The sequence below is a fragment of the Colossoma macropomum genome, unplaced genomic scaffold, assembly GCF_904425465.1.
Source record: "Colossoma macropomum unplaced genomic scaffold, Colossoma_macropomum, whole genome shotgun sequence".
Taxonomy (NCBI): domain Eukaryota; kingdom Metazoa; phylum Chordata; class Actinopteri; order Characiformes; family Serrasalmidae; genus Colossoma; species Colossoma macropomum.
In genome coordinates, this window is record NW_023494785.1 from 6,434,244 (window position 1) to 6,457,572 (window position 23,329).

General features: G+C 39.4%; 1 protein-coding gene across 1 annotated transcript in view; it reads left to right on the plus strand.

The window, feature by feature from the left end:
- myo3a (myosin IIIA) overlaps positions 1 to 23,329 on the plus strand; it is a 181,939-nt gene that overhangs the window by 85,600 nt on the left and 73,010 nt on the right. Inside the window, exons 6-9 of the mRNA XM_036581866.1 lie at positions 3,706 to 3,810; positions 5,434 to 5,533; positions 18,270 to 18,346; positions 19,300 to 19,445. Coding sequence (XP_036437759.1) covers positions 3,706 to 3,810; positions 5,434 to 5,533; positions 18,270 to 18,346; positions 19,300 to 19,445 — 428 coding nt within the window. The remainder of the gene's footprint in view (positions 1 to 3,705; positions 3,811 to 5,433; positions 5,534 to 18,269; positions 18,347 to 19,299; positions 19,446 to 23,329) is intronic.

A 23,329-nucleotide genomic window follows, 5' to 3' on the forward strand; every position in this document is an offset into this window, starting at 1 on the left:
TCTTCCAGGTGGATGTCAGGAGCCCCATTTTCTCTGTATTTTTTAATCAGTTTTGAGCTCCGGTTTTGGAACCCCCTGTTTTCTCACTTTGTCTTTCCCCTTGTGCAAGTGGATTACCTTACATCTAATCTCCTCAGGAATATCTCCTGAAAAAAAATTTGACTGGAAAGGTAATATATTTGTGGTGGTCTCTGACTTTTGCACAGCACTGTCTTTGAAAAGTATTGTCATATTGTATTTTATCAGTGGCAACCAGCCCTGCACTACTTTATCATTTCTATCCTATGAATTAAATTCTTTTTCCCTCCTTCTTCCTCTTAGTGAGCTCTTATTTTGAGCTTTGAAAGCCAAAAACGAAAAAAAGATGAAACATGTAGAATCAAAACACAGGTCTTTGTAGCACTTCCTTCTCTTAGTCTTGTTGCAGATATCAAACCCAGCCTCTTCTTCCCCGAGGTCGATTTTAGACAGGCCCAAATAAGAGGGTGCCGTTGTTGCCTTGGCAACACATAGGACAATTTAACGTAATTTTCGAGAGGGCTCACTATGGACAAAAGAGCCATTCCTCACCTTAGCTTTCCACCGACTGCAACCAAACAACGGCAGCAGCAGCAGCCTAATCAGAGCGCCGTGCTCAATTAGCTCTGTATTGTTCTTCCAGCGCAGCCCGTTGGATTAGAACACTCACATTTTGCTTTGTACCTAATGTTTCTAATGATAGATTTTAAGGGTGAGAAGTGAATTAGCTCTGCAGTGCCTTTTTGCCCAGATGACTCCAAAAAAGACACATCCTGATGGTTTAAGATCCTGGTTCGTTTTAAGATATCCCTGTTGTGGGAAGAAAACCTTGTATCTCCAAAATGGTAACTTTACAGGAGAAGGAAAAAACCTACTTTACTTTTAATGTAAGTCAATGGAACCAGACTTTTTTGAGTAATTTTGGGTCAGTTTTTTTGGTCCATTCCTCATGAAATTTACACACAATGTAAAGGAGAACAGGTGTTTTCAAATTATCTCAAACTGAAAAACGACAAAAATGGTTTTCTTCCGACAACAGCGATATGCATGTTATTAATAAATAACATTGAATCTTATTGAAGCTTAGAAGATGCCTTTTACATTAATCTCCATATCTCTGGAAGCATGGTGTTTGATAGACCTTTGACTAGTCATTGGTGTATCTCACAGATCTTTCCTCTGTGTAATTTTCTCTGTTTAATTTTCTTTATAACTGGTCCCAGTCGTGTGAGAACCCATTAGTTTGTATTGAACTGAACTGAACTGAACTGAATTATATGTGTATATGCAACCTTCTTGAATAGTAAATTAAAACAGTCGAGAGGCAAATTAGCTTCTCTGTAATGTTATATGTTCTCATATTTAAGAACCATGAGATACCTGAACTCTATACTCCAACAGAGGGCAGTGTAAAGCTTTTGTCTTATCTAATTAGTCCAATTAAGGAAGCATAAAAAGACTACTGCAACCATCTGAATGCTGACTTGTTCTACAGTGTTCTCACATTTACTCTGTTCTATAATGTTCTGCCCTATTTAAACCCTCTTCTCATTCACACTGTTATAGAGCGTTATCCCCCAGTTACAGAGGGGTCTGAGTGTTACGTCTGGTGTGCGGTAGCCTGCAGCATCAAGAGTCCTATGTGGAACTTTTTTGTTTTTCAAATATTTTGCCAATTCTGTCAGAATCTGACCAAGAGGAAGTCACAATTATGTGAAAACTTACTATTTTAGATCATTCTTCGTTCAAGCTTGACATTCATAATTTGAATTGCAGGAATATGTCACTCTTTCACTGACATGCTTCCTAGTTTTCTGCAGTTGACTTCTAGGCTATTTACCTTTCTGTTTGTCTTTTTCTTTAAACACAGTCAGACTTAGCAGAGCATGAAGCCTCTGGCAGTGGAGTGACACTTTCTCTTTAAAACTGACGCCTGGCTTGTGAAACGGCCAAATGCATTTAAACTAAATGGTAGTCAGCAACAGAAAACTTGGATCTGTGCAAGTAGTTGGGATGTATTTTGACTGAACTGTTACTGAAAGATAGTGTGAAATAGTGAATGGCGGGACTGGATAAAGAAGGATGAATAAACCAAATGATGAAATGCGTTCAGGCTTTTTATGAAATCAATGTAGTTTATGTGAAAACTGTTTATGTATTTATCAAATCACCGGCTAATTTATCTCTCTTCATCAGATCACTTTCAGCATTCATCGGTTTTATCAATATTGCAGTTTCATCATTTTGTTCTTGCTTCTTCTACTCCTCAGATCATGGAAGTGAGATTGAACTGAAGGACAGGGCTCCTGCATGCTTTTGAACTTAATAAATATACAGATAAATATCATGCTTCTAGATTAAGAGAAGTTCATCAAAAAAAAAAAGACATCACCTGCTCTGAGTTGCCTAATTGGGTTCATCTGTGTGTAACATGGCCATCTTTAAAGGTGCAGTGTGTAAGATCCTTGTTTCTACACTCATTGTCCATTTTATCAGCTCCACTTACTATATAGGTGCACTTTGTAGTTCTACAGTTACAGACTGTAGTCCATCTGTTTCTCTGATACTTTGTTAGCCCCCTTTTACCCCGTTCTTCAGTGATCAGGACCCTCACAGAGCAGGTACTATTTGGGTGGTGGATCATTCTCAGCACTGCAGTAACACTGACGCGGTGGTGGTGTGTTAGTGTGTGTTGCGCTGGTCTGAGTGGATCAGACACAGCAGTGCTGCTGGAGTTTTAAACACTGTGTCCACTCACTGTACTGTACTGCACAGTTTGTGTTGGTCATCCTCTAGCCCTTCATCAGTGGTCACAGGACGCTGCCCACAAGACACTGTTGGCTGGATATTTTTGGTTGGTGGACTATTCTCAGTCCAGCAGTGACACTGAGGTTTAAAAACTCCAGCAGCACTGCTGTGTCTGATCCGCTCACACCAGCGCAACACACACTAACACACCACCACCACGTCAGTGTTACTGCAGTGCTGAGAATGATCCACCATCCAAATAGTACCTGCTCTGTGAGGGTCCATGGGGGTCCTGACCACTGAAGAACAGGGTAAAAGGGGGCTAACAAAGTATCAGAGAAACAGATGGACTACAGTCTGTAACTGTAGAACTACAAAGTGCACCTATATGATAAGTGGAGCTGATAAAATGCACAATGAGCGTAGAAACAAGGAGGTGGTGGTAATGTTATGCCTGATCAGTGTATATACATAGGGGGCAAGTCTTCGTCCAACAGAGGCCACCATGTTGCATCGCCATTTTCTACAGTAGCCCAGAGTGGAAAACCTAAACACTAGCTCTAGAGACCACTATTATTTTATGCTTGAATTTGGTGGCAGTGTAGCACTGGTTGGAAGGCATAGAAAGAAGAATAAGTGGTTGCTGTCGGTGCCAGCTAACCATTCTTCGTTGTGAGAGCCCAAATTTTGACAAATGGAGAATCATAATTACTATTCAGCACAAGAAAAAGCAAGTGAGGGTGAATCTTCGTTGTCAAAGAAGTGAAAACATGAATAAGCAAAACAAAATTGGGACAGGCAATGATAGATATCTTGATTAGGTCCTACTACATGCTTGGAGAGGAGGGGTGAGGGAGGGGTATTCAGTTCACCACTAGATGCCACTAAATCTTACACACTGCAACTTTAATCCATTTATTTTCTTCTTTTTTCTTCCAGCTGTGTAACGGAGGCTCGGTGACAGATCTGGCGAAGGGCATGCTGAAGAGAGGAGACCGTATGGATGAACCCATAATCGCATACATCTTACATGAGGCCCTCATGGTAGGATTTTAGGCATTATTATTATTATTATCAAATTCATCTCTCTAACTAAGACCTTTTAAAAGGCTCCAGTCAAAAACTGCTGAAACAGGGCCACAACTGTCCTACAGCTGACCCACAGTTAAATACCACAGGAGCATGGTCAAAGTGCTGAAGACCGACCGGCCTGCAGTTTAATACTGGGGCTTTAACTTTTAAAGCTTTTGAATCCTTATGTGGGCCCAAACTTCAATTCCTCGCTCTCATAGCTGCATCACATAAATATTAGTTACTGAATAATAAATGTCCAAATAAAATATGTATCTCTAGAATAATCATTTTACAGGAGAAGGCAAACATGTTCTTAACTTTTAATGTAATTTAATGTAAAAAGATTTGACTCCAAGTGATTCTGGAGTGTTTCTATTGGTCCATTCATCATGACAGTTTCACATAATGTAAAGTTCAGCCCATGTAGAAAAATAAAAATTGACAAAAATGAATTAACGTGGAGATCCAGAGCACAACAACCCAGAAACACCCATAAACCTTTACTTTGAGTTGGTGTGCTGTACCTGTGTGTGACTGCAGTGAGCTTTTAGGATGTTCTTTCAAGTCATACTGTTCTATATTGATTCACACTGTTCTAGAATGTTTTCTCTCTATACACACTGTTCCTCTTATTCAGCGTTCTAGAATCTCTCACATTCCCACTTCAATGATGTTCTCCCCCATTCACACAGTTCTAGAATGTTCTCCAACCATTGGCACAGTTCTCCCCATTGACACTGTTGTACAATGTTCTTTTAGTTTCACACTGTTCTAGAATATTCTACAGAAGTCCAGACAGGTGTTAGCCATGAGGTAGTTATAATTTTCTGGATTGTTATCTTGAGATAACAAGTTAACTATCTTGTGATCTCAAGATAACAAAGTTATTATCAAAGAGTTCATTATCCTGGGATCTCAAGATAACAAAGTAACAAATTTAAGTTAAGATAATTAACTTGTTATCTCAAGATAACAATCCAGAAAATTATAGCAACAACACATGGCCTCTCCAGACTTCCATAATATCCCCCCATTTATAGTGTTCTAGAATGGCCCCTCTCTTTCACACATTTTTAATGTTCTCTTTTCTCACATTGTTCTAGAATGTTCTTTTCTTATTCATACTATACTAGAATGTTCTCCCCATTCACACTGTTCTAAAATGTTCCCCTTATTCACACTGTTGTAGGATCTTCTCTCACATTCAGTCTATTCTATGATATTTCTCCCGTCTTCACACTGTTCCAGAATGTTCTCTCCCCACTGGCACTGTCCTCTCTTATTCACACTGTTGCAGAATGTTCCATCATGTTCACACTGTTCTAGAATGTCCTCCCCCATTCATACTCTTTCATTTGGTTCATCAGTTCTTTTTCTCTACATTCTACAAATGGCAGCATCAGAGTATTTGGGTTTCTTAGTCTTTGTTGAGTCTGTGTGCTCTAACTGTTATGATTTATACCTGAGCAGTCGGATGGAGCCTCTCACAGATGTAGGGTTCTTTGTGGACGATGACAATGAAAGTGTCTAGGCTTTTAGATTTGAGCGAGATGTTTTTAGGATGTTTTACCCAGCCTGCTGCGCTCTCTGCAGGGTCTGAGGCACTTACACGAGAACAAGACCATCCATCGCGACGTCAAAGGGAACAACATCCTGCTCACCACTCAAGGAGGGATTAAGCTGGTTGACTTTGGTGAGTAGTTAAGATGGTGCGTTAAGGGGAGGCAGCAGTGTGTGTGTGTGTGTGTGTGTGTGTGTGTGTGTGTGTGTGTGTGTGTGTCCGCCGAAGAGAAATGGCAGAAGAATGGTGCATTTGCATGTGGGTCAAAGCCATTACCTCTGAGTGTTTGCAATGCTAATTCCATGCTACTTATTTCCTTTTATTAAGGCCGGAATGCATTTCCAGAGAGTGCGGAGGAGGAGGCCTCTTCCATTACGCCTACGTCTCTGCTCATTGTCAGCAGGCCAGGGCAAATTGGGATCCGCTCTCACTCACTACCGATTTGCTTTTAGTGTTTCATAATTGTGTGGAAACAGGGCCGTGGAAAAGGAAGAAGCGCACTCCGACTGTCCCGAGCTCTCTGAGTCACCACGTTCCTTCAGGCTCTCGAGAAAAACAGAGCGTCTCTTTTCATTTACGGTTACGAGATGAAAGAAAACGTGTGGGTTTTTCCTTTTCTTTTATATTCAGCCCGTAAGTGGGGCACTTCTTAAGAGCCGCAGCCAGCGCTCCGTATTTTGGCGCTTGTCATCATAAAGCTTTGGAAAGCTTCTGTAAATGCTTTTCCCCCTCATAATAACGCAACCAATCACACTCTCCCTCTCACACCCACCCTTCTTTTTCTCATGTTGTTCTGCCCCTGCGTTTGCTATGCGGCACACGTTCGCTACACCCCCCCCCAACTATTACAAAGCATTCTTCACCCACTCTAAATGTAATCTCCTCTCTCGTGATGCACCAGGCTGCTCTCGGCCCTCTTTGAGGAGATGGTTGCTCCCCTTTTCCCCCTTAACAGGCCTATCAGACCCAGAACAGAGGCAAATAAAGCCTATAATTAGTCTGCTGGCTCCCCGGGCTGGGTGCGATAGTGGGGCAGGGAGTCTTCTTCTTCTTTCTTTAAACAGGAGGGGCGGGCCTGGGCCTGCACATATGGAGGGAGAGGATAGGAAAAGGAGACCCTGTGGAGAGAAAGAGTGAAGGAGTGATGAGTCATAAGGCGAAAAAAAAAGTTGACGGTGCTCAGCTTTGGTGACAGTCAGCAGAAAAGCTTTTTGTCTCCCTTGACTTGCTCACATCAGGCCTCTCCTGTGATGTCAGTAAACCCTCACTGGTAGATTTCCATCACACTCTGCCCTACACGCTGTGTCCCAAAATGTGTGTCTCAGGAGAGCTCGGCAGCGAGTGAAACAAAAGCCCCGGCTTGTAAGTTAATAGAGCATTCAAGCATTCGATACCAGTCACGCCTCCTCATGAAGGGTTTTCCTTTTTTTTCCAATAATATCTGTCTGCAGAGCCGCAGAGGGACAGTTTTACACCAGCAGTTTCACTCTAGCAGGTTCAAGCCAGTGGCGTTCAGCGACACTTACTTTGTGTTTTATTAACGAGTTTTAGGCTAATCGGCATTTGAGTCGTTTTATGTGGGTTTCCAATAAATTTGCGTTGGGCTAACGTTACGTTTTAAGCTTTAGGCTAAAACAACCTTTGGTTTGAACACATATAGAGATTCACAGAGTACATATTACACAAACTACAGCTTATGTGTCTTGGGTAAACTAATGGGTTATGGAGACATATAGCTCAGTTAACTTAGCCTTAATACGGGGGCTTTATGTGCACACTTACATCACATGTGCAGGAATAAAACTTTACCTCAAGCAGCTTAAACTGAGCATAATATTAAGTTTTAGGCTAAAACAAACTTCAGTTTGTGAACATTTCCCTGCTGAAAAAATCCACAGAAACAAGTGTTTCTATCAGTTTCTGATGGTTTTGTAATGTCTTTTGGCTTATGGTTTAACTGGTTATGCATGGCGACACATACAACCAGCACAAAAAGTCACTGTTTACATCAGAGACATTATAAATGAGAGGACCGGCTACTGGTTGAAATAAGAATAGGACGCTCGTAACGCTCAACTTTCCTATAAGGACTTTGTTTACATGGCACAATTGCGCTGTCCTACTGCGCATGAGCTCCACTGGCCTGAAACCGCTGGAGTGAAACTGCGGGTGTAAATCTGCGGCTCTGCAGTCGGACCCTTCTCTTTTTTCTGCGTTTTAGAATAATAGTGAAGACACCAAAACTATGGAATAACACTGATGGAAAGTGTTGACTAACTAAAATAATGCATTTGTGAATATTGTAAACCATGAGATACTACAACGATAATGGTTAGCTAATATTAAGCATTATTACAAATAACAGTTGCATTAATTCATATGTTTGACTTTGTCCTTCATATCATTGCTGTAGGATTAAAACCCTCTACCTTTGTTTTTGCTGTTTTTCAATTTTTTACATAATTCGAGAAATCCAGTTGCCTTTTATGTTGTGTCAAAATTTCATGCTGTAGCACTGTGAATTGGAAAATATATATATATATATTTTTTTACAATATATTCATGGTAGAGAGGTGCATACAGGATGTTTTTTACTGTGGGTGTATCACCACCACAGTTAAAAAGAAATGACTCTGTAAATAAACTTTGTTTACTGAGTGAATTATGCAGACATTTTCCAAAATTGGTGGAATTTCCCTTTAAGCAATGAGCTCTGACGTCCTTTCCTGTGCTCTGACTAGCACTTACTTTAAAAATCGAGTCAGCATCTGCGCAATATGTACTTTACAAATTTGCATAATTCCTATAATTCCGCTTGTGACACTTACGTAAGCAGTGGCTGCTGGGTAATTGAAGTTAATGCAGCTGTATTAAGCCACAGTGTTAATGTGGTATTAGAGAGTGACCCATATTGCCCTTGAGTAGCAGCTGAACTCTCAGTTTTAAGATTCTTGGAAGGATATACTGGCTGGTTTGTGGTGCTAGCCAAGGTAGTATTATTTCATGATACTGTTGTTTGCTTATAACTCGGTTTTAGTATCACTGGCAGGGAGTGAGTCTACATTTGTGTTATCCAACAGCTGAGAGGTTTCTGATGACTGCTTTCTACACTTTCTAATCTGTTCCCCTCCAGCAGCAGCGTGTTCGCGTCCGGCAGAACGTATGATGTGTACACAGCTTCAGAGCGTCTAATCAGTGAGGAAAGTTAGAGCACCTCTGTTATCTTCAGTAAATTTCACAAGGCTGTAATGTGTTGGTTCTACTTTTCAGTTAGCTAGACTTGTCTAGCTTCATGATAGCATCAATAATTATAGTGTTGCTGAACCAGTAGGCCTGTGCTTTTGGTTGATTATATTCTGGCAAAGAAAATATATCTCAGATAAAGCAGAGATTAGACTAGGGGGTAAACAAAGACATCGGTGGAGATACTGGGATGCTTTTGGAAGCTGTGGTAATTATAGATCGGCTCTTTTGTGATGACAGAAAATTTAATTCATCCACCCTCGCACCCTCCATCCGCACGGATTCTAGAGATAAGCTTTTCAGCACGAGCTTTGGCTTCATCGGTTCTGCCAGTAGGGTCCTGGGAGCCTTCAGCGAGTGCTTAAGAGGGCCAGAGCCTCGTGTCTGTGGTGTGTGGGGGTTGGGTGATGAGGGGCTGTGTCTGTGTGGTGGGGGGGTCACAGGGTGTGGGGGAGGTTCTGCAAGCTGGGGGACATATATTGAGCTATGTCAAGCATGGTGGAATGCAGGAACACATGAGAGTAACTTACACTGTTAGAAATAAAGGTTCTGTGCAGGTACAGTTTTTGTTCATCAAGGTACGAACAATGTAAATGTTCCCTCAAAGGTACAGCAGTGGTTTTAGGGTCTGATTGTGAACCTTAAATAAGTTTTTCCAGGTGAAAAGTTCGTATTTGTACTTTTCATAACCGAATGTTTTAAAACAGAACAGTAAAATAAAAGCCTGGAGACGAGACGGAGTGTGTGGAGTCAGTACAGCTTAGAAAATATAATTTCAATGGATTCTGGTACAATTATATTCCTTGACTAAAGGTACCCCTGAAAGTGCCACCCCAGCGACAACAGAGGTACCACCCCAGTGACAGTTTCTTACCTTTATTTCTGAGAGTGCACAGTACCAGAGAAGAGTGTGGTTACACCTTACTTGAATATATGTTTTTCATGATCTAAAATGACCTGAATTTTATTTTTTTATTATTATTTTATTTTATCCTTTATCCTGAAATTCGCTTCATTTAAAGGGTCCGTAGCATGAAAAGCTGAATTTTCCTCACTTATTTTAAAATAAAAGTTTGATGTCACATGCAAACATTATTAGAGTATCAAAACATAATGTTCACTTCTCAGTCCATTTAGTCCCCATGTGTCAAACACAAGGCCCTGGGGCCAGATCAGGCCTGAGGCATAATCCTATCTGGTCTGCAAAATTACTCATTTTCTATTAATATTAGCCCATTTGACAACACACTGCACTACAATCCCCAGCATGCAGTGCGGCATAATGTGCATAATGTTATGTAGCCTATTGTAATGTGCATTATGTTGTGTACTGAAACCTACTCATTTATTTATTTTATTTTTGAATATTTCAAGTATTCATTATGTAATATTTTCAAGGTTTACTACAACTCCCTTTATTTTGATGGTGTTTTGGCATTTGACCAGCTCTGGCAATGACCAGCTCTGGTTATAGCAAAATGTCATTTAACAATCAAATAAAAGCACAGATGTTCTTTGGCCGTAGAGGTTTTTAACATGGCTCTTTAAGTGGTTAAGTTTAATACCCCTGATTTAGTCTCTATATGGGGAAGACAAACTTTAAAAAGAGCCTTTTTAAATTGTTGTTTTTGTGATGTTATTTTCATATCTCCACCTATTCTGCCTACAGCAGTTTAGCTCCACCCATTCACGCTGAGTTATCTGCCTTATTCTTGGGCCCCGTGATGCTTTCAATGACTTGAACAGAACTTTCAGCGAAGCATAAATGTGTTAAATGCTAACGACATCCTAACATGATAGAAATGTGGGAACAAATAAACATGTGATGTCCTTACTGTTGGGATGCTTGAATGGTTGTGTGCCGATGTTTGTAATCGATCTGTCAGGAGAAACCTGACCCTGTGAGAGAAACACTTTAGTCAGAGGATTCTGTTTAAAGCCTACACAAATGACTTATGCTAATAGTCATTTCATTTTCAACTTTTTAAATTAGTTTACACTCTTAGGCACGGACATGAAACCGTAAAGCAGTGGCCTTACATGGCTATGTTTAATGGGAAAAGCAAATTTGCTTTTTCAAGCAGTGATTATGTCCTAAACGCTGCACTTTATACTCCTAATTTTTGCTGTTCTCACTGTTCGGTAGTGACTGCTGCGAACTGCACATTGATCAAGAAAGCTGCAGAGATATTTAATGGGTCATAAAATGATAACAAGCAAAAATAAAATACAAGATAAATGTAAAATATGGGCCCTTTAACATTTGTGTGGTTTTATGTATCAAAAACAGCCGTATTTGTTTTTATCCCATAGAATTAAAACAGAACTTTAAGTCTGATTTATGCAAATCAGCTCTGTTCTGGTTGGCTGCCTTGTATCATGCCTTATTCCAAAAGCAGCGTGGGCTGAGTTGTACAGAACAAACTGACATCCTCAGGCATGTGGAATGAGGGTGTGTGGATCCTTTGCAAGGTTTGTAATGATCCATCTGCTTCCTGACAGCCATGAACAGCACAATGTTCAATCATTTTCCCTACATTTTCCACTTCAGAAATCTGCTACCGACTGTCTGCAGTCACAACACTCTGCATTACTTCTCTGGGAATGGGCGGGGTTAAACTGCTGTAGTCTGAATGAGTGGTCATGTACATGTATTCATAGTTGCAACTTTGCACCCATTACAAATTAACATCAGCTTTGTTGCCATAAATGGACAAATGAATAAACAGTGTATTTTGAAACATTAACATCCTTGCTTATTTTGAAATTTCCTCTATATAGACCTTTTGAAGACCTTTTGCTAAAGTGGCTTCTAGAAGTGTCACAACACATTGTGATATTGTGAAATCTCAATGCAAAAATGTGACAGTGCATTGTGGAGAAACTGACATTCTTTTAATATGGCGGCTAAAGCAAATGCTTTGTTTAAACATTAAAATTTGCAAACAAGCCACTTCAGCTTGTTTATTAGTACGATGTGCAACAACATGGATGCAGTCATTATTGTTCATCATTCAAATTTAGTTCAGAATATTGTGAGAATCGTGAACGTTTAGAGAATCAAATCAAATCGTGGACCAAGTTTATTGTTAGACCCCTACTGGCTTCTGCTTAAACACTAGAATTTGTCTCTAAGACAAATATAAACTGTGGATACCTGGATATGTGCATATGTACAGCCTCTTCAGTCCTGTTGGAAAAGCATCTCAGGTGGATCCTCACCAAGCTAATTGAGAGAATGTTTGAGGGAATATGAAGCAGCATCAAAACCAAGAATAAAGATCGACGAATCTAAAATCAAAGTCAGTTTTGGTCCTTGCATAATTCTATATGCATAATTACGCCACTGTTATTTTGTGGAAAATAGAATCCAAACTTTTGACTGGTACTATATATGGCGCAGTGAGACAGTAAAGATGGAACTGTAAGCATTGAATTATGTATGTAAGGGTTATAATGTGGTTTGGAGGCAACTGACAGCATATATGGGGGTCTACAGTGAGATGTGTGGGTGTCTGAGACTTGGTGGTATGAATACGTGGTTAGTTTGAAGATTTCATATATATATATAAATATATATGTGTATGTGTGTCTGAGCATGTGCAGACCTCACGCAGGGCTAATGCTTCCTCCGTGCGGAGGTGCTCACGCTACGCTGAGCAGATAAAGCCCCCTCACTGAGTCATCTTTCAGAAGACTGGCACAACACCACATTACTGACCAAAAAAAGGCAGGCAGGCAGGCAGGCAGAATGGAGGAGGCTGCTCTGGCACTTTCTTCATGAATATTTTAATTGGCAGTGTTATCTCTGATGATTATTAAGCATGGCCCTGGGGTTCGGCACTGAGCTAATGTAGCGGAAAAGGGAAAGGCCGCAGGAGAGCTTTTAGCTATTTGTGTGCGTGTATGTGTTATATATTGCATTCATTGCTGTGTATATTTATCTATATTCTCTTTTTCTCTTTGTCTGTTCCAGGGTTATTATAGTTAATGAAACTTATTATAGTTCCAAAAACATTAAAAAAGTGATAAATGTATTTGTTAACTAATAAAAAAACACAAACTGAATCAAACCTATAATGTCCACTGCAGAACCTATAAACCTATAGTGTCTACTGCAAAAAATATAAAGCTAAATACTATATAGATTCCCTCTGTGTTAAAACAGTACTCAGGAAATGTCGCTACCTTTGAGCAAATCATAAAACCAAGCTGAGCTTAGTCTGCTGTCATGCTAATTTAGCACTGCTAAAGTGGCAGAACTCATTGGAGGGAAATAACAGTCTAATTTGGATGATTAATAGCAATAGCAATTAATAGGAATTTTAAAACTGATGTTTAACGTTCATTTCCTAATATATGTGCATATATATTGTTCAGAAAAATAACTGCTGTCAATATATAGTCTTGCAAAAATACAGTTTTGCGCTGCATTTAAAAAACAGTAAAATGTCAGTCAAAAATTAGATGGAAGGACGTAGTGAACGGCGATGACTTTCTAGTGCTACTTAGGAACACTGAACCAAAGCTCAGTGGTATATACAACTTTTAGTTATATTTAAGAGTATAGAACTTTCAGCAGCCCATCATGATATGTTCTTATTATATGAGTGCTGTAAATCTTAATTACAGTGACTACCCAGCGACTCTGCTGATGCTACATTACTGTTAATGAATGAGTCAATTTTTACAGTGTAAACTAAAGTGTTAATGCACATTTAATAACATACTAAATTAAAATCAGAATAAAAGATTAAATAAAAATAAAAACTAATAAAAAAGTTTAATTAATAACCCTGGACTTTCTCCCTTTATGTCGAGAATATGTAGTCCGTAGGTCTTGTGAGTGTTTATAGTAGTTGAGCTGTCTGTTTCTCTCTATATGGAGTAGTGAGTAAGTGAAGTGTGGGTGGTATGCATATATGCGTGTCTCCATATGTTTGCAGACTGTCACATTAATGGCACCGTTAGAAAATGGTAGTAAAAAAAAAAACGTAAACGCAGTCGGAGTGTATTTTGTCCAATCAGCAGTGAGTGTTCACACACTGTAATATTCTCTAAATCTCCACTGACTTTTACAGCTATACTGAATGTAGAGTTTCCTGCTCTGTCTGTTTTAAGCCCTTCTGCAGCTGTGATGTGAAATCCACAGGAATATTCTGCTCTTGTGGACTCTGTGAACGAAGAATGCTAGCGCGTCGTGCTCTTTTGTGCTGTTCCCAGCTCGAAAACTCAAACTACAGCAACACCGCCAACACTGATTGTGAAAGGAATCCTTTTTAAAGGGAAAAAACACAGAGTATTGTTCAAGGATTAGGTTATGTACAAACTGCTTCAGGTTACCTTTCTCTCTGACTGCGTTTGGTGCAACAGTAAACCGCAGTCACATGGGATTCCTGGCCACAGCCAAGCTGTCTGTAGATCGTTATAAAAGCCAAGAACACTGAGCGTCTTTATGATGGAGCCCTGATTACAGAACATAAATATAATATTTTTACTGTCATTTGTTGAAAAGCCTAAATTATTAACATGAATTATGACTATTTTCATTGGTGCATAAAAATCAATATACATATCTGCAGAAGTCTGAGAAAACCCTTCATTTATTTCATTTCCAGTCAAACGGCCATAAAGTACATGTTATTCTTTTTTCAGTGTCAGGAAAAAAGCAGAAAACGTACTTCACTGGAAATTACACTGACCTCAACAACTAAGTATAAAATTCATATTTTCCAGGATTTAGTGTGTCCACTCTTTTCAAAGAAATCTGCAGGGATATTTTTCAGTTTGAACTTTTAGTTATATTTTCAGCCCATCATTATATGTTCTAGTCATTTTGTCAGATTTTTAGTCTTTGGTCTTGTAATCATGACAGTATTTTAGTCGTCAGCCCCTCAGTTTGGTTTTTGGCCATGTGCTTCCAATAGCACAATGATTTCCTGGCCCTGTCTATCAGCACGATGGTCCATACAGGAACCCTTTTTAATATCTCCCTGCATTAATACAGAATCCAGTTGACTCGCTCATAAGTGTATGTATATCAAACATTGGTAACACTTTATTTGGAGTGGTCCTTTGTAGATGAGTAATAAACTCTTAATAGATTATCAGTAACACATCAACAACATATCAGTGAAGTATCAGTAGTGAAGCACCTGAACACACTGAAGTAAATATCTTGTAGATGTTCTGTTGATACATTACTTACATTAAGTAGATGTGTTGTTAATATGTTACTTCCATTACGCAAAACATAACCTTACCAACCTTACCCAACACCCAACCCTCACCCTGGCCCTAATCCTAATCCTAACCTTAACCTCAACCCAAAACCTAACCCTCACCCTGGCCCTAATCCTAATCCTAACCTTAACCTCAACCCAAAACCTAACCCTCACCCTGGCCTTAATCCTAATCCTAACCTTAACCTCAACCCAAAACCTAACCCTCACCCTGGCCTTAATCCTAATCCTAAACTTAACCTCAACCCAAAACCTAATCCTAACCCTCATATGTTTTTGACATGTTAGTCCATTGAGAGTTTGTTTCATCTAAAAATGACCACTCAAAATAAAGTGTCACCCAAATATTTTACAATACCTTCAAACACGGCTCAGATTTGAGAAATGAGATTTCAGATCCCGAACTGTTAATTTTATAAGTGATATTTTGATAGATCGCCTCCTTGATTTTAGGCCCTTAAGTTAACGATTAATTGCTGACTAATGATGCTCAGTTTTCAAATTTGCATCCCTATTACCATCCATCACCGAAACGATTTTCTCTGCCATGATGGGACAATTATCAGTAACAAACTGGAATTAAGACATAAGCTGTTTCTACAGTTCCCATATGTAATGATGACTTATAGATACGTTTATAAGCAACTTTTAAGTCAGGAACACATACATACAGTCATTCTGATAGCATATGAAGCTAGCGTAACTGAAGGAAACTGATAAAATAATTTTTCCTTCTCTTAACTAATTGCTGTTTGTTTGTGATGCCGTAAGATCACACTTCATCTCACCTGTTGGGAGATGAGCGTGCAGCAGTAAGATGCTGAGTATTTCCCTCTGCTAGGAGGACTAAAAGCTCTGTGAAACGGTTTACGTGAGGTTTCTTTCCCTCTGTTTCCTTTTGATTCAGAGGCTGACATGCGCCTGAGCCATTACAGAAATTGGCTCATTATTGTGAGCCGGAGAACAAAAGACATCATCATCATCATCGTCAGAAGTAGCATCATCTTCGCAATCACACAAGTAGTATGTGAGGTCTTAATGGCTCTGAGCAGACAAATCTATCCTGTGGTTGCTTGTTCTGCTTTGCTCTCTATTCAAATGCACCATCACTGTTCTTCTCGGCTGCTGGAGATTAAGTGGCCATTTGTAATTCAAAACAATTTATCATTTGCCTGGAGACTGTCAAAACATGTCTGTGAGGTTGTTTGGCTATGTCTTGCGTTTTTCTTATTGGGTAACGTGTGGTGAGAACAGCATCGGGAAGCTTCTGCAGAACTTTCAGAATATCTCTGTTAATTTAGTTGAATATACACTTACTGGCCACTTTATTAGAAACCCCTCTCTTGTAGCTCATCTGCTGATGTACAGTTTGCGTTAGTCATCCTCTAGACCTTTATCAGTGGTCATTATTTGACCACAGAGCCACTCTTGTCTGGATATTTTTGGGTGGTGGACCACTCTCAACCTAGCAGCGACCCTGACGTTTGTAAAAGCTCTGGTCATGTTTTTACTGATTCATAGGCTGTAAAAGTGCACTTTTACCAAACCGTACCAGCCTAAGTTTACAGCACAGAGCAATGTTTATTAAGTTAACACATTTCTGGCAAGAAACGAGAGCATGTTTATTTTCTTTGGTTTGAGCTGCGGTGTTACCGCATAACCAGCCGTGCTGAGGCAGGTTACTGGAGAAGTGCCACCAATATTAACTGAGAGGCTCCTCAGACTGAAAGTAACAGAAGCCTCTTGGGCAGTTTTGAGGTGCATTTCTCTTATGCATGCTAAAAAAAAAAGCTTGGAAGAGTTTTTATTCCTGGAAAGCAGCTCCTGTGACCACTTCCCCCAAAATACTCTTGTCAATTGATGATGACTAAGCAGCACATTCAGACAATCTTATATAGACTTAAGTTGTGCTTTGCTCCACAGTCACCGTCTTGCCCATGTCTAAGAAAGATTTTCCAGGAACTCAGGAACGTCAAAGCAGATTTTCTCTGAGTAAAATGTGTTTGTCAAAAACCACTGGTTCCAAACTAAACACTACACACGTTTCTCCAAGATGTTACTGGATCCTCTGAATTCCAGAGTCTTTTAGCAGTCGACATATAGCATGTGGATAGCATTATTCATAAGCAAGCTACCACTTCTGTGCTTGTCAGTGACGTTGCACAAATGTTAGTCTTCTAGTAAACTTCAACACTATTATATACCAACACCAGCTACTTAAACTGCAGCCTAAAACTGCCAAAGACTCTAAACTACCACAGTTGAGAACGCATATTGGTTTATGAGGGGTATTTTGGTGAGATTTATGAGATCTTATGATGTCAGTTCAGCATGCAGTAGTGTTAACTTGCTGTAGCAATAGTCATAATTTGACTCCTTAATGACGTCGCAGTTCAGAGGATCCAGTGACACTGAGAGAAAAAAGATGTGGAACATGATGTGAATGCGGTGATTTTTGGTAACAGCATTCATTTTTCTCACAGAGAAATCAGCTTAGACCCGGAGTTCCTAATATGGGCATGACATGAACTAAAACATGGCGACACAGCAGCAGAGGTTTATTGTTCATGATCTCACAAGCATGTTGTACATCTATATAGTGACTTTATAAAGTAGGTGGGAGCTCATAAAGTGGCTGGAGAGTGGAAGCACAAGGTTGGAGTTTTTAAAATAAAGTGGCCAGTGTGTATACTGTACAATCTGTAGTACATGCCCATTGATTTTCAACAGTTAAATAATGTCAGGACCGCTGATTTTTCACTTTAAACCTCTTGTATCTCTTTAAAGGGGAGTTCTTTAAATTTCTGCCTAATTCAGTCATTGAGATGTACACACAGCCAATCGGAGTGGCTTCATATGAAATGGTTCATTGTGGAGAAACTTACAGACTCAGATTTCTTTACAGTGGTGGTAGAAACCAGGAGTTTGGATGGCTACAACACAAATAGCTATTTAATTTACTATCCAGAATGTCCAGTGAACCTGAGTCTTCTGAGTAATATTTATAATTAAATGTAATGTTAATAATGGTAAATCTGAAAAAAAAAAAGTTTGTTTGCCTTCCAGCACCCTGCATGTATCTCTTTGCCATGAATGGATTTTAAAAAATGTTTTAGGCCAAAACCCTCTCAAAACTATTGTTTCACAATGTCTCAGATATCAGACGACATATTCATAACTAATTCATGTATTAACTTTCTGTGCGGGAGCTATTAGAGGCATTAAACTGTTCAGACGTCTGGTTCCTATCACGACCACTGTGAACAATCACATCAAACTACTCTGAATGACTTTGTTTACATCTTAACCATTCAATTCCCTGGAAAGTTTTTAAAATGGACAGAATTTTTCTCTAATGCTCTTTATTTTCCACCTTTCCTCAGGAGTGTCCGCCCAGCTGACCAATACCCGTCTGCGGAGGAATACGTCGGTTGGCACACCCTTCTGGATGGCTCCTGAGGTGAGCTCTAAGGCAGTTCAGCTTTCCAAACCCTCGTAAATGAGTGACGTCACAGTGAGACGGGTTCGAGTGGAGTTGCCTGTGGTTGGTGGGCGTGTTTACCGTAAATGTATCGGTTGAATTGCAAATGTGGTCCCTCAGATTTTACATAACGTTTACATAGAATTGCATCACAGTAAAATTACTCCTCTGTGATTCATGGTTTATGGAGGAAAATGGGATCAATCAAAGCTCAGGGGAGGGGAAATCACAGCTGGGGGGGTAGACGACCAGATTTGACTTTAGATCTCGACACATGGCCGAGCAGGAACAAAATGGTCACTCGGACTGCTGGCATGAGCCGGTGGATTAAACGTGAGGGACATACAGGCTTTACTGTCTGAACAGGAGCCTCACCCAGAGGCAAAGACTTACAGCTTAACGGACTGTCCTCGCCTCAGGTAAACATGCTCAGCAGCTTCTTCTTTTACGCTTTTCTCACAATGTGCAGTAACAGTGGACAGGCTTTGCTGTCTAAGGTGGTTCAGATATGGAGGTGATAGACTTTCAGGACTGTTTATTGTGCTACTTTTTTAGTTTTTACTTTTTAAAACTTTTTTACTTAACAGGCTTGCTGTGGACTCATTATGTAGACTGTAGATTCAAAATCAGGTAGAAATTTCACCCAGTATAACAAACACAATGTGTGTACTGTGATCTGTGATCTGAGTCGTCTATATTCTCAGTACTGTATGAGATTAAATGTAAATGTATAATGTGTGCCTCACTGTAGTGTTTAAGCAAAGAAACACTAACATAAGCAGTTCAGGTCTTTCGCTTGTTCTGATTCATTTGCTTTGTCTATAATTCATGGAAGTTCAAACGTCCTGGCTTAGTTTAGGTTTCTATACATTTAAATGCAAGTTGTCAATGTGTAGGCATTGCCAGGTTGAGACTGTGGTGTGTTGTTGAAGGTCATAGCGTGTGAGCAGCAGCTGGACTCCACCTACGACGCCCGCTGTGACGTCTGGTCTCTTGGGATCACCGCCATTGAACTGGGAGATGGAGACCCGCCCCTGGCAGACCTCCATCCAATGAGAGCTCTGTTTAAAATCCCAAGGTGACGCCCTCTCATTGATCTTAAAACAGTCTGAGTGCCACCAAAGCTCTGATTTGCTGTCACCATTCCTTCTCTGCTGTTCTGCCTCTTCTTGTGTTTCCCGCTGCTCACTCTAACTTCACAGTCTGTTATTTTTAAATGGGCAGAGCTACTATTGCTGTCACTGTGTTCAACACATATATTTGACTTTTTTCTCTTATTTGTCTTATTCATTTTTACCTGGCTGTCTCCACACTACTGCTGCCTATTGGCACTTTAATAATGATGTGTCTTTGTTCAGAGCATAAATCTATATTCTCAGCTTCTTATGAGTCTGTTTCAAAGATTAAGTCGGGCCTAAAATTTCATTCCAGCCAGAATGCAGGCTAACAAAGCCCAAACCCAACCCGACCGGACCTGAATCCAACCACAACTGACCGGAGACTGAAAAAACTCCACATTACTAACGATGACGATTGCTAACTTAGTAACAACACTGTGACCTACTGCTGTCGACAGATTATAAGCAAAAGGAAAAAATGAATAGCCAGATTTTCATTTATCTAAAATTTAACTTTCATGAGTTCATTACTCACTTCCAACATTCTAATTAGATATGGGATAATTTAATAATGCATTGTTCACATGCTGGCCTAAAATGTATGATGAGTGTTTGAGAAATGATGGTCAAGCTCTGTGTAAACAGACAAGTTTCATCAGATTCAGACAAATATTTAATAATCTAGTGTCTTTTGTGTTTTGCAGTTTTGTCCCATAGTTTTAGCTATTTTTGTCTGCTGTGTGGTAGAGGTGGGAAATATTATGACGGTGTTTTAGGGCCACTGTTAATAAAAATAAAAACAGTAGACTTCAAAAATAAAGTCGTAATATTCTGAGTCACACTATATTCTCGAAGTCTACTGTTTTTATTTTTTATTAACAGTGGCCCTAAAACACCATCATAAAATATTGCCAATATGTATTATCATGATAAATGATGTCACAATATGCTGTGATATGCTTTTCTTAGCATATGGTGGATATTGTCAGTACTTAAAGAACACTGACCAACTGCGTGGTTTATTTTTTTTTTTTACAATGAAATTTAAATTTAAATGTTGAGTAGAAGTCAATGTATTCATAGTTATTTATAATGTTTTTAAATGTGGCACAACTAGTTTCTTTTTTGTGTTTCAACTGATTAAACTTCACAAAAACTAAATATTATAACATGTCATGTATCAAGAAAAATCTTTGAGATATTGTATTTTTACTATATTATCCACCCCTTTAACCAGAAAAATGTCACTGAGATTAAAAATCTGGAGTGTGCTGGCCAAGAACAGCAGCAAGATAGGCAGCAACATATAAATTGTCCTCACAGAAACAAGTTACACATTAAAAATAAGAAAACAGAAAAATCATTAATCAGCAACCCACAGTAAATCACTTAAAACACTGACAGACAGTTTACCCAGAACCACTGTTTGAAAAACGTTTGTAAAATTATTTAATGACACATATTCTTGAAGTTTTTAGTTGTTCTGTCACGAATTCCAATTGGATATACAGCATAATTAAGGCTTGTTTTCCTTTATTATTAGTGTACAAGGTCTATTTTACCTTTATGACAATTACACACACAGTGAGAATCAAAATGTGAAGGGCTTGTTTATTTACTTTTCATTTTTAGTGATTATTTTATTGTACATATTGTACATCACAATAACCTACACAGTACTAGTTACAATGGCATTGAGAATATCGTTTACTTTATTTGTTTTAAAAACAATAACATGATTATATCATAAACAGTGATTAGTGGTGTCAAACTTAACACATTAAAACAATAAATTATTAACACCACCAACAATTGTTATCAATAACACCATTAATGCGTTTTCCTAGTTGGACCCTTTTGTTCCCACAGAAACAATTACACATCACAAATATAAAACAGAAAAATCATTAAACATCAACCCACATAAATCATTTAAAACGCTGACAGACAGTTTTACCCACTTCCACTGTTAGAAGAATGTTTTTAAAGCAATATAATGAAACAAGTTCCTGAAGTTTTTAGTGTTTCTGTAACAAATTCCATTCGGACGGTGCAGCATAACTAAAAGCTTGTTTTCCTTTATTGCTATTACATTCTCTTCATGGTTCATTTCAGCTGCTGGAATACGCCGTCAGGGAGCTTTTGTGCTGCCCTTTGACACAGACGATCGTTTGTGTTTTGCCGTACAGAGATGGATGGTTCTCCCGTTCCGCTGTGGGCCTTGGAGCTGTCTTGAGATAACTGGCATGCTTTCATTGCTAATGGCTCTGTTTGGCTTGGAGACTTGGAGGCTGAACTGAGGATGATATCAGTCTGCTATAGGCTGTGGTCAGGCTGTTCTCAGGCTGCTCTAGACTCACATTAGTCTGCTGTTGTCTGCTATAGTGCAGTGCTGATTGTGGGGGATGCGTGCTCGTCTCTGGCTGAAGGTGAAGGCTGATTGTTTACTGTCCTCTGCCTTCACACTCAAAGCCCTGTAATCATCCTGCATCATCTTGATGGTGCAGCACTTTTGTCTTCTTACCTGCTTTCATAAGCACCCTTGCACACCCACACACACCTGTGCTGGTAATTAGTTATACTGCAGTATTAAATGCCAGTGTGGGTAATCGGGAGAATTCGTGGTGGGCTGGTAGCATTTTGGCCCCGTTACTGGGAGCTAATGAATAAATACTACATCTAAGTGTATATCTGTAGTAATTTAGGGGTTAAACCAAGTTAGCTTGTTATTCTCATTTTCTGTTCCACCTTAAATCATGTAGTACCTACATTCAAACGTCTTTAAGAGTGTGTTTAACTGTGGCACTATTTAAGGTGGAACAGAAAGCAAACATCAGCCTATCACAGGTCAGGAACATGCGGCTCTTTTACTGCCCTGTCACAGCTCCACAACAGAATTAGGTTTTTAGATAAAAATAAAATAAAATAATCCTCCTCTGCAGTAAAATAAGGCTCTGCTGATCGTTCAACACAGTTTAACAATAAATGGTCTTAAACGCTGAAGTTAATGTAGAACTGCTGATTCACCCTTTAACCCTGAAGATCAGTGCAGACTGCTGGTCACCATAGCAACACAGACAACAACCTTGCCTAGCTAGTAGCAAACAGAAAGGCAAAGAGAAAGATTTAAAATGAATATTGATAATTTGAAGATGAACGGACTTATTTGCATTTATAATCACTCCAGCTGGTTTCCTGATACGTTTAATCTGCAACAAAAACTGTCAAGTCATGAAGCTGAAGTCGCTTCTCATTCGCCAGCTTCTCGTTCAAATTGTCCTATTCCACCTTTAGTGGTGCTGTAGTTACATTCTAGCGCCTCAGGCACCATTTAAGGCGGAATGGGAAAATTCGAACAAGCTGGCGAATGAGAAGCTGACTTTAGCCATGTAAAAAAATCGAATGTAAAGAGACTTTTTACAAGAAAATATCCTACTTTTGCGGAAAAGTTTCCTGCCGGAGATGCGAGAAAAGCAGCTACAGCTGAGCTAAAGCTTAAAGCAGAGCAAAGTAAGTCTGTGTTTTTGTTTATATTTTTAGTCTATACTAGTACATTAGCACGTACTGAGACATATTTACAGTCAAGATGGTAAAACGGAAATAAAATGTTGTAAAAGGTGGTTTGATTTTTTTTGAAAGGACAAAATGGCTCTTCTTAACATTTGGGTTGCCGACCCCTGGGCTATCATATATCGTATTTAGCAAGATGATGTAAATCTGATACCGTCTGACACAACAAACAGCTGTACGGAGTTCATGCATTTTCTGGCATTACTGATGTAGCAATTTTCATATGTGAATCGTGTGAAGATGGCAGCAGCAACAACTGCAGAAAACTAAGGTG